The 17301-nt window shown below is 40.7% G+C and overlaps 2 protein-coding genes across 8 annotated transcripts in view; both read left to right on the top strand.

Annotated features, from left to right (window-relative positions):
* The first annotated feature begins 754 nt into the window (after nucleotides 1-754).
* The window catches only part of trappc13 (trafficking protein particle complex subunit 13), a 59847-nt gene continuing 43300 nt past the window's right edge, over nucleotides 755-17301 (top strand). For 3 of the 7 annotated variants that reach the window (XM_078218098.1, XM_078218088.1, XM_078218134.1), the window contains exon 1: nucleotides 775-847. In XM_078218098.1, coding sequence (XP_078074224.1) covers nucleotides 802-847 — 46 coding nt within the window. In that variant the 5' untranslated portion in view covers nucleotides 775-801. Of the gene's footprint in view, nucleotides 848-5547; nucleotides 5622-17301 lie in introns of all 7 variants that reach the window. The other 4 variants (XM_078218125.1, XM_078218114.1, XM_078218078.1 and 1 more) reach the window with 3 other exon arrangements.
* Nucleotides 7897-8902, top strand: shld3 (shieldin complex subunit 3). Its single transcript, XM_078218146.1, has one exon. It carries the CDS (start codon nucleotides 8017-8019, stop codon nucleotides 8764-8766), a length of 750 nt encoding a protein of 249 aa, XP_078074272.1. The 5' UTR covers nucleotides 7897-8016; the 3' UTR covers nucleotides 8767-8902.

The following is a 17301-nucleotide window of genomic DNA, read 5'->3' as shown; positions in this document are numbered from 1 at the left end:
ACATTCCAGCACCTGTTCAGGTCAATGCACCTGGCCAGCACGTCTTTCAGATTGTGGGAGGAAACTGGAGCACCCGGAGGAAACACACGCAGACACAGGGAGAACGTGCAAACTCCACACAGTGACCTAAGCCAAGAATTGAACCCAGGTCTCTGGTGCTGTGAGGCAGCAGTGCTAACCACTGTGCCACTGTGTTACAGCTGCTGTATAGTTATGATATAAAAGTATAATTTAAGAAATGTGATTTTAGTGGGTAGTATAGCCAATGTTTTGTGTATTTCATTTGTGTGCCATTATGATCTCACTGAAATAATCAAAATACTTGTGTTTTTCCTTTTAAAATCATTGCATTATTAAAATTTGATTTATTATTGTCACATGTATTGGGATACAGCTAAAAGAATTATTTCTTGTGCGCTATGCAGCCAAAGCATACCGTTCATAGAGTACATAGGGGAGAAGGAAAGGAGAGGGTGCAAAATGTAGTGTTACAGTCATAGCTGTAGTCACTGGAAGTCATAAAGTATAGGAAGCTGTGCGTTATAATTTTCTATGGCATATGCAATATTATTGAAATTAAGCAATTTGCTGGCAAACATTTTTTTAAAGCATCGATTAAATGTAATCTCTGAAGAGAGAAGCGTTGTGGGTTTATTGATTGAGTGATGGGCAGACTTACAGCAGGCTCTGGGAGCTCAGAGCAATCTGCGTTTCGAGATCGCTCGCCCTGGTTGCTATTTTGATTCATATCGGGGCCCGTCGGGTGGTTGGCGCATGCGGGTTGGGAGCTGAGCGGTGAAGATGGACGTGAATCAGCCCAAACAGGAGCATCTGCTGGCGCTGAAAGGTAAGGAGCGGGAGCGGCATGGCGCTGCCGGCCCGGAGTCCGCGGGTCTCCCCAGGGGAGGTGCCACTCTCTGGGTTCACCTTTCAGCTCGCTCTCCATGGGTTTTGGGGCGGGCGGGAGGGTGCGCTCGCTCTGTTTCATTGTGGGCACTGAGAGGATGTTTACAGGTAAACAGGGAACTGCATCCGAAACCAGAATCCCAAAGTCCTCCTCCCCGGAACGGGCACACCCTCTCTCTCTCGAGACTCGACTCTGGGCGTGTAGGGTCAATGACTTTACCAGCGATTCCCGTTTCTATGGGGAGTTCTTGTGAACACTGCTTTGCAGTGAGTCCAGCTTTGATTGTTGCTGACAATTAGGTATGATGTGGAGATGCCGGCGTTGGACTGGGGTAAACACAGTAAGAAGTTTATCAACACCAGGTTAAAGTCCAACAGGTTTATTTGGTGGCCAAATTTGGTAGCTACCAAATAAACCTGTTGGACTTTAACCTGGTGTTGTTAAACTTCTTACGACAATTAGGTACTCAAAGTAGGTTTCGTTCTCGAGGACTGACAACATACCCATTAGTGAGCACAAACTATAAATGCAATTTCTCACAATTAAAGTATTGCTATTCCTACTAGGTAATGTTTTCCGAGTTCTAACCGAGCCCATGAATGAGGATTACTTTGTGTCCAGTTACTTACTTTGCAACTTGTCCAGTTTGCAACTTACAAGTCCAGTTACATACTTTGCAACTTCAGCGTTGCTCAGAATAAAGTTAAATTTATTTATCGGTCACAAGTAACACCGCAATGAAGTTACAGTGAAATTCCCCTAGTCGCCACAGTCCGGCACCTGTTCGGGTCAATGCACCTAACCAGCACATCTTTCAGAATGTGGGAGGAAACTGGAGCACCCGGAGGAATGCAGATGTGGGGAGAACGTGCAACTCCACACAGACCAAGCCGGGAATTGAACCTTGGTCCCTGGTGTTGTGAAGCAGCAGTGCTAACCACTGTACTACCATGTCGCCCGTTAGGTTAGCCAGCTTTGGTCTCAAACTTTAATTAAATCTGGGACTTTGCTAATCTCACAAGGTAAATATTTTATGTTCCACCACTTAGCATTTATACCGATATTAGATATGCACTGAGTTTAGGAAGAGCTTAAGGAAAGATAGAATTGGTGCTACTTCCCCTAAAGTAGAGAATGAAGAGTTTACTCTGACAAAGTATCATCCAGACTCGAAACGTTAGCTCTCTTCTCTCCACAGATTCTGTCAGACCTGCTGAGATTTTCCAACAATTCCTGATTTTGTTTCAGATTCCAGCATTTTGCAGTAATTTGCTTTTAACTTCTTTGTATGGATGTTGGAAGAGGACAGGTTAAGACTTGGTTGTTAATTTGCCAACATTCACTGTGAAGAATGTCCCTTTGGGGAAGGTACTATGGAATAATTTTTTGGACTGGTGAAAGCTACCTGTTTAGGGTTGGACATCCAATGCTGTGATCAGACAAATTTTCTTTTTCTGTATTTGACTTTTTCTAGTACATTTCAGTTGCTATTGGTTACAGTTTTTGCCAGTTATATCACTCTTATATAGTTGGAACTTTTGGAGCTGAGGATAGGTTGTTGGGAGTGTGCTGAAACTTGCAAAGCGTTCTTGGGCATCCATCAATGTTTAGAAGGGTTACCTGTGAAGAAACGTTTGAAAGCCTTTGTAATGGGGCTTCTGACAACTGAAGAACTATACCCTTATGCAAGGGGATTTTCTCGGGGCGTCCCACATGTGTTCAGTCAATCTCAGCAAACACAAAGACTTGCAAAAGACAGTATGCGGTTAAAGACGTTCTTTATTTGACCAACGCATTGGGAGAGAGATGGTCGGAGGATTCCAATTTCTCCCTGACCTTGCATCACATGTAGACCAGGTATACATTTCTAAAGATTTGATCCTTCTGTCCCACCTGTCATCCAAGTTGGATGCTTCAATGACATTAATACACTTTATTTTTTCCAGCAAAATTAGGAATTCATTGGTCAAACCCCCCCCCCCCCCGTGCTTCATTGTTCCAAACGAATGTGGTCTGTCTAATTAAACTTATTTCTCGTTATGTTAAGGGGTAAATTGCTTGTTGGCCAAAGCTGACAAGAAAACACACAAATACAGTTTAAATCTATAATGTTCAGAAATGATCATATGTGCTTATACAGACAATACCTTTGTATGATATACAAGTGAGGCACATTGTGATAACTTTGGTATATGTAAAGCACACTGTGGTCCTTATTTTAAACTAATCTACTTGTTTTAAAGTCTCAAAAAGCATGTTACGTGAGTCATCAATATGTGGCGAAGGAAAGAAAATTATATTTCTCCTCAAATTGAAATATCCAGAATTTATGTTTTGCTTCAAACAAAAGCACCAAGTCTATCAGCACCTTTAGGTTTGTACTCCAGTGCAGTATTGAAATATGTTGAAATATGTTGCATTGTCAGGCTTGTTTGCCTGGGAAATTGACCAAAGGTTCTGTTTTGATGATTCAGGTGGTTGTGAAAAATTCCACATTCATTCATGGGGTGTGGCTGTCACTGGCTAGACCAGCATTAATAATCCCTAATTTCCCTCGAGATAGTGGTCTTGTGCTGCCTTCTTAAACTGTTGCAACATATTTCAATACTGCACTGGAGTACAAACCTAAAGGTGCTGATAGACTTGCCCACTCCGATTCTGTGGCAGGCAGGGCGGTAAAATTTTGGCCTATATCTTCTGCTGCAAAACCCTAATCTCTAGAGTATTCTCCAAACCTCCTGTCTCTCCCTTCTCCTTTAAGGTGCTCTTTACACCTATCTATCATATATCATATGGGGCTGGATGTCCAATTTTATTTGATAACATTCCTATGGAGACCCTTGGAACAATTACCATGCTAACAGTGCTATATAAGTTTAAGTTTATTTATTAGTGTCACAAGTAGGCTTACATTAGCACTGCAATGAAATTACCCTGAAAATCCCCTAGTTGCCACACTCTGACACCTGTTCGGGTACACCAAAGGAAAATTTAGCATGGTCAATGCGTCTAACCAGCACGTCTTTCAGATTGTGGGACGAAACCGGAGCACCCGGAGGAAACCCACGCAGACACGAGGAGAACATGCAGACACTGCACAGACAGTGATCAAGCCGGGAATCAAACCTGGGACCCTGGAGCTGTGATGCAGCAGTGCTAACCATTGTGTCACTGTGCTGCCAATGCTAGTTGTTGATGATTTCATCATTTTAGTGTCAGGTTTAACTAATCAACTACCTTGCTTTAATTTTGACAAAGCTGGCTAGCAGTTTCATATTTTCATTTATCTGTGTGCTTTGTCACAGTGAGATGTGATTCATCTCTCTCTGCATCTATCTACTTCTTTGGGAAAACCATCGCAGTGAAAAGAAATGGGTAGAATTTAAAATAGAAACGTTTCAGTAAATAGAATTGAAATCACTAACCATAGAACCATACAATCCTACAGTGCCAAAGGAGGCCCATCGAGTCCACACTGACTCTCTGAAAGAGCCCTCCCTTCCGTCCTATCCCTGTAACCCTGTGCATTTGCCATGATTAATCCACCTAACCTACACATCTTGGGACAACTAAGGGGCAATTTAGCATGGCTAATTGACCTAATCTGCACATCTTTGGACTGTAGGAAGAAACCGGACCACCTGGAGGAAACCCACGCAGAAATGGAGGGAACATGCAATCTTCACACAGTCAACCAAGGCCGGAATCAAACCCGGGTCCCTGGTGCTGTGAGGCAACGTTGCGTGCCACCCTGCGATTATGCAGTGCCATTATTGCAAATATAGAGAATAGTTGAGCCTCCAGCACAGAGATTTTTGGGACACCAGTCACTTCTTTCCAATTTGAGTACATACTCTTCATCCTTATTCTCTCCCTTCAGCTGCCTAATCAACCTCTGGACCAGGTCCATAATTTGCCTTCACTCAGAGCTTTAATTTCAGTTTAAAGCCTCTATACACTATGCACTGTATCCACAAACTTTCTCCTGACTATTTTAGTTACTTAAATTATTTAATTTAGACCTACCCTTTACAAATATGTCTAATCAGCTTAGATTTCTTTCACAGGACCATTAATGTCTCTGTTCTTAATTAGAGATTCAAATAACTTCCGTATTACAGATGTTAGACTAACCAATTCTATAATTCTCTGGCCTCGCTCTCGCACCTTTCTTATATAATGGAGCTACATTGGCAATTTTCCAAACTAAAAAGGCCATTCCTGATCGTGGACACTTGGAAGATTATGATTAAAGCATCTGCAATACTCCCTTTAAAAGCCCTTGGATGGGAACCATTCGATTCTGGAGATTTGTCAGCCTTTAGTATCATTATTTATTTTAATGTTATTTTCTTACTTTAACATTCGGTGAATTTCATTCTTTGATTCAGTAGTAATTTTCCTGGGATGTGAGGTATGTTATTTTCTTCTGCTTTGAAGACCGGCACAAAGTAATTCAAGTCTATCTTTTCCTTATTCTCAACTGCAATATTGCCACTATCTGTTTTTAAAGGGCCCACGTTGCTCTTGCCTTTTAATATAATTGTAACAACTATTTGTTAATCTTGATATCTTAAGAACACTTTTTGTGCAGTTTTTACTTTTTTTTTGTTTTCCTTTGTTCTTTATTTTTCGCCCAGTCCCCTGGATTTATGCTATTCTTTACATATGTGTACTTGTCTCGCCTCTTGTTGAACATGGCTGTTTTAATTTGGTAAGTAGAGTTCTTTCCCCTTTAGGGGTCTGAATTATGCCTGTATTAAACAAAAATTATTTTGGAGCACTTTCGCCCGTTCATCAATAGTTTAAGTTTTGATTATTTGCTGTCATCTGTTTCTGTCCCAATCTGTTAAAGTTAGCCATATCACTATTAAATTTCTTCTTTTCAAACCTGACATTGAATTTGATCATATGATCACTGTTAATCCAACAATAAGGGGTTATTTATCTAACTCTGGTTCATTATTCATCACTAAACCTAGTATGGCGTGTCCGCTTGTTGATTTTAAAGCACATTGCTCTGGAAATGCATTCAAGAAACTTGCTACCTTTTTGAATTGAACTTCTCTGCTCTTCCCAACTTGTGTGCAAATTAAAGTATTGCATTGAAACAACTTTCCATCTGCTAAAAGCCCCTTTAAAGTCTTCATTAAGGCTATCAAAAGGTCCATAGTCAACTGTCGTTATAGTTTAAGTCCTCTCTTCTTCCTCAATTCTAACAAGTCTCTGCTGGTTGCTTTCGTACCTATATCCCCTCATGAATACTGTAATAGTGTTTTTACTTAATATGACTAACCTCCCTCTGCTGTGTTTTCCTATCCTTTCTAAAGATGTAATAACTTGGAATATTTAATTCTCAGTTATGACCAGTTTATAGCTACATCTCTAATGGTGCATGCTGCATCTCCCCTTTTTGTTTTATACTGAAATGTAGAAGAACCATGATGCATATAATTAATTACTGGAGCTTTTGATGCAGTTGTCCCAGTAATGGCCAAGCTTCTATTTGGTTGAGTTTTATCATCAATATGTTCTTTTCAAAGAAAACAGGCAGCATCATACCACTGACTTGTTGATACCCAGCAAAATACAATGTTTTAAAATGAATGTATGAAGTCGGGGTGGAAATAGGTCATTCAGCCCCTACAGCCAGACAAGTAGCAGCTGAGTTGTACTTTCGATTTGTTTGATATATTAGATATAAGCCTAGATGATGACTGCCCAATGGCATTGCACATTTACAATTTTTCCGATATAAAGAGAAAAGGATTTAATTTATACAGTGATTTTTGTGACCTTGGGATGTCCAAAGCGCTGTACAACGAAAAATGCTGGAAATGTGGCAGCCAATTTATGCACAGCAAAGTCCCAAAAACAACAGCAAAATGGCTAATTATCTGTTTGTTGAGGGATAAATAGTGGCCAGGACACCAGAAGTACTTCCTGACTCTTCTATGGGATCTTTAACATCTAGCTAAGGGTACCTCTTCTGAAAGGCACCACATCTGATAATGCAGCATTACAGTTATCCCTCGTTTAGTAGGCCTGATGTGTTCCTAAAAAAATGGCATGCTAAACAAAAGGTTACATGTAATAATGGTGGATTACATTTCTGTATTTTTAATGTGAAAAACCTATTGGATGTCTTGAACCTAACTGGCCCAAGCCTTCTCTTAGTAATTAGAGATCTGATGAAGGGCCATCCAGACTCTCAATGTTGTCTCTATTCTCTCTCCACAAATGCTGTCAAACCTGTTGAGATTTTCCAGCATTTTCTGTCTCTTGTTTTGATTCTCTTACTAACTCTTAACTTGCTAATTATATTGATATCCCTCCTGCTGGCTACTTCCCATCTCCCGTCTGCCCTTGCTCACAGTGAGGTGGCAAATGGGAGGATCAGTGCAGGGAAGTTGCGGATTGTTTTTTGTTTAACCATGCACAGTAACCATGTTAAAATGAAAATGGCATTTGGGAAGCATCCCTAATTTACAAACTTGCTAAAACAAAAACACAAGATTGGAACATGCTTTAAATGGGGTATACTAGTATTGCACTGTGGTTCAGCTTGGATTCTGTGTTCAGGCCTCAGGAGTGGGACTGCAGACTATGCGCTTCTGACTGATGCAAAAGAAGTACCACTGAACCAATGCTGACATCTAGTGCTTTCTTCTCTTATCTCCCAAAAATAGAGTATGACATTGATAGTTTTGCACATATATCAAAGTGAGTACAAAGTGGCAGAATTAAGTTGGGATACTGTCTGCGTGAAGACCTGAAATGATGGCAAAATGTCACTCTTTTTGAAGCAGATTCCAAGATGAATTTTTAAAAGCTGCATTGCTGTTTTAGTTGAAGAATTGCCTATAAGACAAATATTCAATGACGTTTATTTCTGCAGGGTAGCGCTTCCTGAAGGTGATAGACTGCTGCATCCCAATATTATGCTGCTTCTAAACTGTTGAAGGAAGCAGTCAGTGACAAATCACTTCATTCTGAATGACTTTGAATTTGCAATTATGACAGTATTAAGGAGAAAACCTTGCTAATGTTCATTGACTCCCAGGGATTTGAGCTGAGACAGCTGCTTGTTGCCCAGAGGAATCATTTATATGGAGTTGGTGGTCCATTATAGGCCTAATCAAGACTGTTCCCCTGATGTACTGAAAATTGCTAAAAGATTGCTAGAAGACTTCCCGCAAAGAACTCCACCAAGATTCATACCATTGTTTCCAAATAATCTGCAAAGTTTACCAGTGAAGCCTCAGAAATGTCCTCCAACTATTTCAAATGAAGAAGCAAAAAGAATTGAAAAATATTTGGTTGAGATAGAATTCAAAGCAAAAGCTCAAAATTATGACTGCACAGAGGATCTTCTGGAATTTTCTGCAAACCTGCAGAGGGTTGGCCCTCTTACTCAGGTAGCTGCTGCAGAATTTCTTCCAGAAATTCCAAGTTTACACTGCGGAGTTACAAATGAGGAATCCAAATCAGAACGGTCTTGGAGTATTGCAGGATACAGCAGAATAAGGGGACCAAGCACTTTGGCAGTCAGTCAAAGACTTCAAACCATCAAGGAAAAACTCCAGTTGCATTCTTTTCAAAGGGCAAAGTGGGTCATTGATCAGTCCAATTGCAGTACTCAGCAGCTGGAGGAGATCTGGGCTAAACTGAACAGTGTTGTCAAACATGGTCACCTTCCAGGTTGTAATGCCAAAATGCATAGACAACTTGGTCAAATATGGATTTTCTGTGATATTGTCTGCTGCGAATATGTTGGTAATTTGATTAAACAAATATTAAATCTTTCAGGTAAAATCAATTTGCTTGTACATAGACATGGTTTAATTTATAACTTGTAGCTATGCGAAATGTTATTTCAGAAGGAAAACAACATTGACATTTATGAATTCCTTGTTATTGTCTGTGGACTTTAAACAATATAGATTTAAATGTAATTTTGATAAATGAGTGGATTGTCTTTCAGAACCACTTATCGGTGAGGTCTTTAGCATACTTGGGTGTTAGCCTTAGCTCAGGGGTTGCACTCTCATCTAAGATAGGAGGTTGTCCAAGTCCCATTTGAGAGATTTGAGCACAAAATCTAGACCAACATCTTGGTGCAGTACTGAGGGTGTGCTGTTCTAGTGAAAGTGCTGTGTTTTTAATGAGATGTTAAACCATCTGGGGAAGATTCCATGGCCCTTTGAAGGAAAAATGGAGAGTTCTTTCCTATGTTGTGGTCAAGTCCTCAGTTAATATCACTTGAAAACTGATATCACATTGCAGTTTGTGATACCTTCCTGTACAAAGTATTTCCTACAAGTTTAATTCAGTGACTACGCTTCAAAAGCCTTTGATGTGCTGTGAAGCACATTAATATGTCCTGAGGTCGTGAAAGGCATTATATAAATGCAAGACTTTTTCTTAGTATGAAAGAGGAAAGGTGATTTTAAATGGGACATTCTTTTCTGTTTCCAGAGATTTTAAAATGTATGCGAATGATAAAGGTGAAGAATGTGCTTCCTATACTGATCCATCAATATCTGTACTAGAATTTATTTTCTATAATGTTGTTCTATGGGATGTTCCCTGCAGTCAGTGGTCAGTATGGCATTGTGCCATTAAGAAATGGAAGGTCAAGTTTTATTTGATTACTTGAGTTAGCCATTTTAGTCAGGGCAGGGGTCATGGTGTTACATTTGACTTCAGCATCCCTGGGTGTGAAAGGAAAGAAAGCTATAGCTCAGCTCTTGCTTCTGATCACTATCCAGCGATCTTAGCTGAAAATGTGTGTAGAGGAACAGACTGTGGACATTAGACAAGATCTAGCTTGATTATGCCCTTTCAGGCAGCACAGTGGTTGGCACTGCTGCCTCATGGAGCCAGGGACCTGGGTTTCAGTTCCTGCCTGGATGACTGTGTGGAGTTTGCACAATCTTCCCATGTCTACATGGGTTTCGTCTGGGTGCTCCAGTTTCCTCCCACAGTCCAAAGGTGTACAGTTTAGGTGGATTGGCCATGATAAATTGCCCCTTAGTGTCCCAAGAGGTGTAGCTTAGATGGATTAGCCATGGTAAAAGTGTGGCGTTAAGGGGGTGAGGCAGGGGAAAGGGCTTGGGTAAGATACACTGTCAGAGTCAGTGCAGACTCAATGGGCTGAATGGCGTCCTCCTTCGCCTGGAGGAATTCTATGATTCCACAGTTGATTTGACTGTTAGCACTTGCTGTGTAAGCTCTTGTTTGAAGAGTTGATACTTCCATCAATGCTTCATAGGGGTGCTGCTGCTGTGATGCTATCTACCAGCATGAGGTGAGAGTGACAGCTGAAGGTATTGTAACCAGTTTAAACCTTCTGCAAATGATAGGTATGATTGCTTCATGTTAAGTATTCACCATGGTAGCAGTAGATATTAAAATTGTGTTACGATGATGTTAACTGAACATCATTAGTTATGTAACTAAAAGTTCACATGTCTGAAATGGAGGGGAGGGATTTTGATCTCCAGGGGTGAACATTTCTGACTTAAATAGCTTTTTAAGCATAATATAGCATTTAATGGCAATTTTACTTCTGAAAATTATTTGATCAGAACTTGAAGATTACAGATGAGATTTTCTTCACTGCAATCTTTGGTATATCAGACTGCATCTGATGGTCACTCTGTGACAGGCACAAGTCAATAATCATCCATTAAATCTGGCAACCATAACTGGAAAATTTCAGTTAGCCAGAAAGATGGGTCACCCAGATGATGCAAACCTTGTGAACTACAGTGCCATTCCATAGTGAAAAGTGCTTTGGCACAGCAACGTATTTTAATTCTTTCAATTTTAGCAAGGGAGGGGAGGAGGGATAAAGCAAAATTGTAATGGAGATATGTACTTATGCAAATAAGAATTGTCCAAGTTAATCTCGCATGGATCATGATTTGTATATAAAATGTACAAATGCACTGGAAATAAATATTTAAAATATACCATATTTGTCTTTATTACCTGAATTTAGAAGAAGTGCATCATGTTGAACTGTTAAATTTCATGTAGTCAATTTTTAAATCTGCATGGACTCACATTACAGAACTTAGGACAGAGCTCCTTGTTTTAGATTCATTCTTCTCTTGTACCTTAACTTTTCTAGGTCAAGTGGGTTGCATATTAACTTGCTACAAATTTTAAGGATAAGTAAGAGCAGCTTCTTATAGTCTATAATTTATGACCTCATTTCAAAGCTCTATGTGCCTAGTTTTCCCCTTAGTAGGTTATTAATGGGAAATTACCTTTTTTGCCATAATTTAAAAAAATTGGATCAAATGATTTTGCCAAAACTGTCTAATGACTACATGTCTTGTACATTTTTCCTCTACATTTGGCAAAAAATCTTGGGTGGGATTCTCCAGCTGCCCAAAAACCAGAGAATCCCGCCCGAGGTCAATGGACCTTTGCGTGGTCTGCCCCCGCTACATTTCCTGTGGCATGCGGGATGGGAGAATTCTCCCCCTTCCAACTTGTATGTACTTGAAAGCTACCACTCCCCTAATGACTTCATAAGACACGTGCAAAAAATAAATAGTTCAAAATGCCAGGCAAAAATTCTTACCATTTGGGATATTAGCAGATTTAAGTGTTCAGATGATCCTTTTGCACCTTGCTTTAATTGATACTGCAACTCCAAATCAAAGCACTGCTTTTTTTTTTCATGGTAGCCCTGTGCTTCACATACATAGTGCCTGAGACCACAATGTTGTTACCTGAGGTGATGAATAATAACCACCCCCCCCATGACCCTTGACTCCCTTGTAGATCGAAAATCTATCCAACATAGCCTTTAATATATTCAACAGTACAGCTACCACTTCTCTCTCTGGTAGACAATTCCAAAGACCATCAACCCTCTGAGAGAAGATTTATTTGTCTGAACCTGGAGACCCCTTTTGTTTTTAAACGATATCCCCGGTTCTAGATTCCCCCATGAGGGGGATACATCCTCTCATCCTGCCAAGGCTCCTCTGAACAGTATGTTTCAATAAGATCACCCTTCATTCTTCTAAACTCCAATAAGCATAGAACCAACCTATTCAATCTTTCCTCATAAAACAACTCCTTTATTCAAGGATTCAGCCTAGTGAATTGCTTCCAATGCACGTACATCTCTCAAGGGCGGCACGGTAGCACAGTGGTTAGCACTACTGCTTCACAGCTCCAAGGTCCCGGGTTCGATTCCCGGCTCGGGTCACTGTCTGTGTGGAGTTTGCACATTCTCCTCGTGTCTGCGTGGGTTTCCTCCGGGTGCTCCGGTTTCCTCCCACAGTCCAAAGATGTGCGGGTTAGGTTGATTGGCCAGGTTAAAAAATTGCCCCTTAGTGTCCTGGGATGTGTAGGTTAGAGGGATTAGTGGGTAAAAGTGGGGGTAGGGCCTGGGTGGGATTGTGGTCGGTGCAGACTCGATGGGCCGAATGGCCTCCTTCTGCACTGTAGGGTTTCTATGGGTTTCTATGAAGTAAGGAGACCAAAATTGAATGTAGTACTCTGTGATTTCACCAATGCTCATACAGTTGTAGCAAGACTTCCATACTTCTATACTCTATCCCCCTTGCAATAAAGGTCAACATTCCATTTGCCTTCCTAATCACTGCATGCTAAGCTTTTGGATTCAAGTACAAGGACACCCTTTGCAGTATATCTCGCCATTTAAATAATCTGCTTTTCAATTCCTCCTGCCAAATTTAACCTCACATTTTCCTACATTGTATTCCTGTCAATTTTTTGCTGACTCAATTAACCTATCTACATCCCATTGCAGACTTTGTATCATCCTCCTACCTATCTTTGTATCTGAACAAACATGGTTACATTTGAAGTTGGCACTCTGGGTAGCATTTTGAATAAAACCCTTATTATTTATTTTTTATAACAAATGCATGCTCGGCCCAGGAGCCAAGATCCATAAAATCCCCAAATTTGGCACACATCTGGTCCTGAACTTCCTGGATAAGGGGTTTGGTACCTGTGCTAGCTTTAGCTACTTACTTCCTTTTTTATATGCTTGTACTTTTATTTCTGTTTTTACACTTGCTAGTTTACTCTTGTGCTCTAATTTCTCTCTCCTTGTCATCCTTTACTGGTTTCTAAAGCTGTAAGGAGATTCAGAATGGCTTGGGACCAAAGATCAGCAGATCAGGTTAGATAAGATCAGATAAGATACAGAAAGAGTTATAAAGCACCTGAAATATACTGCTTGCATAGAGGCACGTATAACCACCATATCAGAGAATTTAGACCTGTAATTTTGAAAACATTCTGTTTATAACAAAGAATATATCTTTGTTAACAACATAATGCTCGTAAGGTATGATGGGGCGTAATTAAGTAAAAAGAATCACATTCCTTAAAACGATACTGCTGTTGAGCAAAGGGGAAAACAATTCTTGTCAGTAGTCTCCAGACAGCCCTTATGAATGGGATACACATTGAACCAAGGACACTGGATAAGGAGGTCTGGTAAACATCAGGAGACTGAGTAAGATCCACGAGATGATCACACAGTCCCAAGCCACCCAGGAGCAGATGTTATTGGCCAAGGTACATAATCTATACATATAATTGTCTCATACCCAGTTGGGGTGGGCAAATAGCTTTTGAAAATTGTATAATTGCAGGACTAAAGAGTAATGTCATTTCAGAGTTGATTTGGAACTGCCCCAAATCGCTCTCCTTCGTAAGCTGACCAAGCTTGGAAAAATAAAGAACATCTTTTACCAGAGTACTGTCTCCATGAGTCTTTGTGTTAGTTGAGGGGAAATCCCCTACGTGAAAGCCAGCATAATACATAGGCTCTGAAAATGCTCCTACAAAAACGTACCCAATCTTTTAGCCTGGCATTGTATGTCTTTGTTGATACCCTCATCCTCTTTAATTAGCCACAGATGGTACATCATTCTCATAGTCTTTCTTTCTCAAGCGATTGGCATGTTAGCCTTTGTTGTAAGAGGATTAGTGTATAAGAATAAGGAAATCTTTCTTCAATTATACAGGGATTTTGTTACAATTATGAAATATCTTGTTAAATGGTTGCCATAGCTTCTCTACTGTAACTAGTGTACTTTGGTCAACTGTTCTCATACTATTGTAATTGCCTGTATTTAAGTTTAATATTCTAGTTTTAGACCCACATTTCTCACCCTTGCACTGAATGTAAAATTCATTATGTTATACTAACTTTTAACGAGAGGATCCTTTACTATGAGATCATAGATTAATGCTGTCTCATTCCACATTATCAGGTTTAAAATACCTTGTTGCCTGGTTGGTTCCAGAGCATATTGTTCTAAGAAACCTTCTAATATAACCTATGAATTCATCCTCCTGGTTACTTTTGCCAATTTGATTTGTTCAATCTATATGAAGATTAAAGTTTCCCTTGGTTATTATACCTTTTTTACAAACCTCCATTATTTCTCGATTTAAACTCTGTCCTACAGTGTAGCTACTCTTGGGGGACCTAAAAACTATTCTCACCAGTGACTTTGCTATTTGTACTTCCACCCCTGAACCAAGATATTTTTTCATGGCTACTGATTTATTCTTTACCATCACATTTTCCTTTCATCCTGTGTGAAATGTCAAATACCCTTGACCTCCAGCCATGGTCGATTTCCAACCATGTCTCTGTAATTCTTAACAGATATTTACTTCTGTTTGTGCCATGAATTCATCCATCTTGTTGTAAATGCTTGTGTATTCGGATAAAAAGCTTTAAATTCTTACCAATTTTCCCTACTCTGGCCTTAGCTGGTGCACACAGTTTTAACAACAGGTTAAAGTCCAACAGGTTTATTTGGTAGCAAATGCCATTAGCTTTCGGAGCGCTGCTCCTTCAGTGGGCGGCACGGTAGCACAGTGGTTAGCACTGCTGCTTCACAGCTCCAGGGTCCCGGGTTCGATTCCCGGCTCGGGTCACTGTCTGTGTGGAGTTTGCACATTCTCCTCGTGTCTGCGTGGGTTTCCTCCGGGTGCTCCGGTTTCCTCCCACAGTCCAAAGATGTGCGGGTTAGGTTGATTGGCCAGGTTAAAAAAAAATTGCCCCTTAGAGTCCTGAGATGCGTAGGTTAGAGGGATTAGTGGGTAAAATATGTGGGGGTAGGGCCTGGGTGGGATTGTGGTCGGTGCAGACTCGATGGGCCAAATGGCCTCCTTCTGCACTGTAGGGTTTCTATGATTCTATGATCAGATGGGGTGGATATCTGCTCTCAAACAGGGCATACAGACACAAAATCAAGTTACAGAATACTGATTAGAATGCAAACCTCCACTGCCAACCAGGTCTTAAAGATACAGAGAATGTGACTGTCTCCAGTCAGGACAGCCAGTGAGATTCTGGAAATCCAGGAGGCAAGCTGTGGGGGTTACTGATAGTGTGACATGAACCCAAGATCCTGCTTGAGGCCGTCCTCATGTGTGCGGAACTTGGCTATCAGTTTCTGCTCAGCGACTCTGTGCTGTCGTGTGTCGTGAAGGCTGCCTTGGAGAACGCTTACCCGAAGATCAGAGGCTGAATGCCTGTGACTGCTGAAGTGCTCCCCCACAGGAAGAGAACAGTCTTGTCTGCTGATTGTCGAGCGGTGTTCATTCGTCTGTTGTCGTAGCGTCTGCATGGTTTCCCCAATGTACCATGCCTCTGGACATCCTTTTCTGTAGCGTATGGGTGCACCAGCGTAAGGTGCAGCACCTTAGCTGGTGCACCCCTGTTTGTAAATACTGTCCCTTCTTGTCACACTCCGGTCATTATTGCCATCCAGCACAAGTGCCTCATCCTTTCTCATTTACTCTTCCAAATCTCCTCTCTCATGCACCTTCCACCCCCATTGTTTTACTTAAAGTCCTCTAAAACTGTAGTTAAATGCCAAAAGGCATTTGATAAGGCACCAGACAAAAGATTAATGGGCAAGAGTTTGAGCATATTAGCATGGGTGAAGAATTGGTTAACAGACAGGAAGCAAAGAGTAGGCATAAAAGGGAAATTCTCAAACTGAAAGGCTGTGATGAACGGAGAGCTGCACGGATCAGTACTGGAAGCTCAGCTGTATGCCATTCATATTAATGACTTAAACAGAGACAGAGTAATGTGTCTAAGTTTGCTGATGCAAAGCTAGGGAAATTAAGTTGAGGAGGACACGGGTATGGACAGGTTAACTGGGCAAAGTAATGGCAGAAAGAATTTAATGTGGAGAAATGTGATAAGCACTTTGGTTGTAAGAACAGAAAATCAGAATAATTTTTAAAAGCTGTGAAACACGTGGAAGTTTGCTCAGAGACTTGGGATATTTTTGCACAAGTTAGCATGTAGGTACAGAAAGCAATTGGGAAGGCAGTGACATGTTGGCCTTTCTTGCAAGGGGTTTGGAGTACAAGAATACAGAAGTCTTGCAACAATTATGTGGGGCTTTGGTGAGACCACAGCTAGAATAGTGTGTGCCATTTTGGTCTCCACATTCAAGGAAGGGTATACTTATGTTGGAGAGAGTTCAGCAAAGGTTCACTAAGTTGGTCCCTAGGGTGAAAGGGTTGCCCTATGATGAGAGATTGAATAAATTGAGTCAATATTCTCTTTAGTTGAGGAGAATGAAAGATTAAAGAATCTGAAAGGGATTGATAGGGTAGACACAAGTTGTTTCCCTGGGCTGGGGAATTTAGAACAGGAGAGCATAGTCTTGGGATGAGAGGGATATCATTTTGCACTGAGGTTAGAAATTTCTGAATTCTGGGCTGTTAATCCTTGGAGTTTCCTACCCCAGTGGATTGTGGATGCTGCATCATTGAATACATTTAAGGCTGGGACTGTCAAATTTTGGTTTCTGAGGGAATCAAGAGATATGGGGGGCAGGCATGAAGCTAAAGATCAGTTATGATTGTATTGAATGAAGGAGCAGGTTCAATGGGCCACGTGGTTTACTCCTCCTATCTCTTGTGTCTTTGTGTATGATTTGCCTCGACACTGATTCCACGTGGTTCAAGTGAAGGCTGTTCCAATGGTACAGCTCCCTTTTCCCCAATCAACAGCTGTTTTTATTCACAGTAAGTGAAATTTAATGGTTTGCATTTTGCAGTAATTATGACTTCAATGATCAGTGTCATTGCTCCTCTGAAACTGACAGATGTGTGGTTAAGTGCAGACATCTCCATGGTGTGTGCAACTGATGTATCCAAGCCGCATCCACAGCCTGAAATCCAAAAATTACTGAGCTGATGGAAACTTACTCATGGTCTCATAAAAAGCCTTATAAAAATACATCTGTTTAACAATGTACTAACTTTATACTTACTGCTGAAAAATCTCTGACCGTGGGAAACTAATTTTATAATTGTGAAATGTCAGGTTTCTCATCATACACTTCATA

The sequence above is a fragment of the Mustelus asterias genome, chromosome 1 (assembly GCF_964213995.1).
Source record: "Mustelus asterias chromosome 1, sMusAst1.hap1.1, whole genome shotgun sequence".
Taxonomy (NCBI): Eukaryota; Metazoa; Chordata; class Chondrichthyes; order Carcharhiniformes; family Triakidae; genus Mustelus; species Mustelus asterias.
Note: the sequence above shows the minus strand (reverse complement) of the source record. Positions and strands in the feature narration are given on the sequence as shown.

Excerpts from the sequence above, each read along its gene's own strand:
- shld3 (XM_078218146.1), top strand. The coding sequence starts at position 8,017 with ATGGAGTTGGTGGTCCATTATAGGCCTAATCAAGACTGTTCCCCTGAT.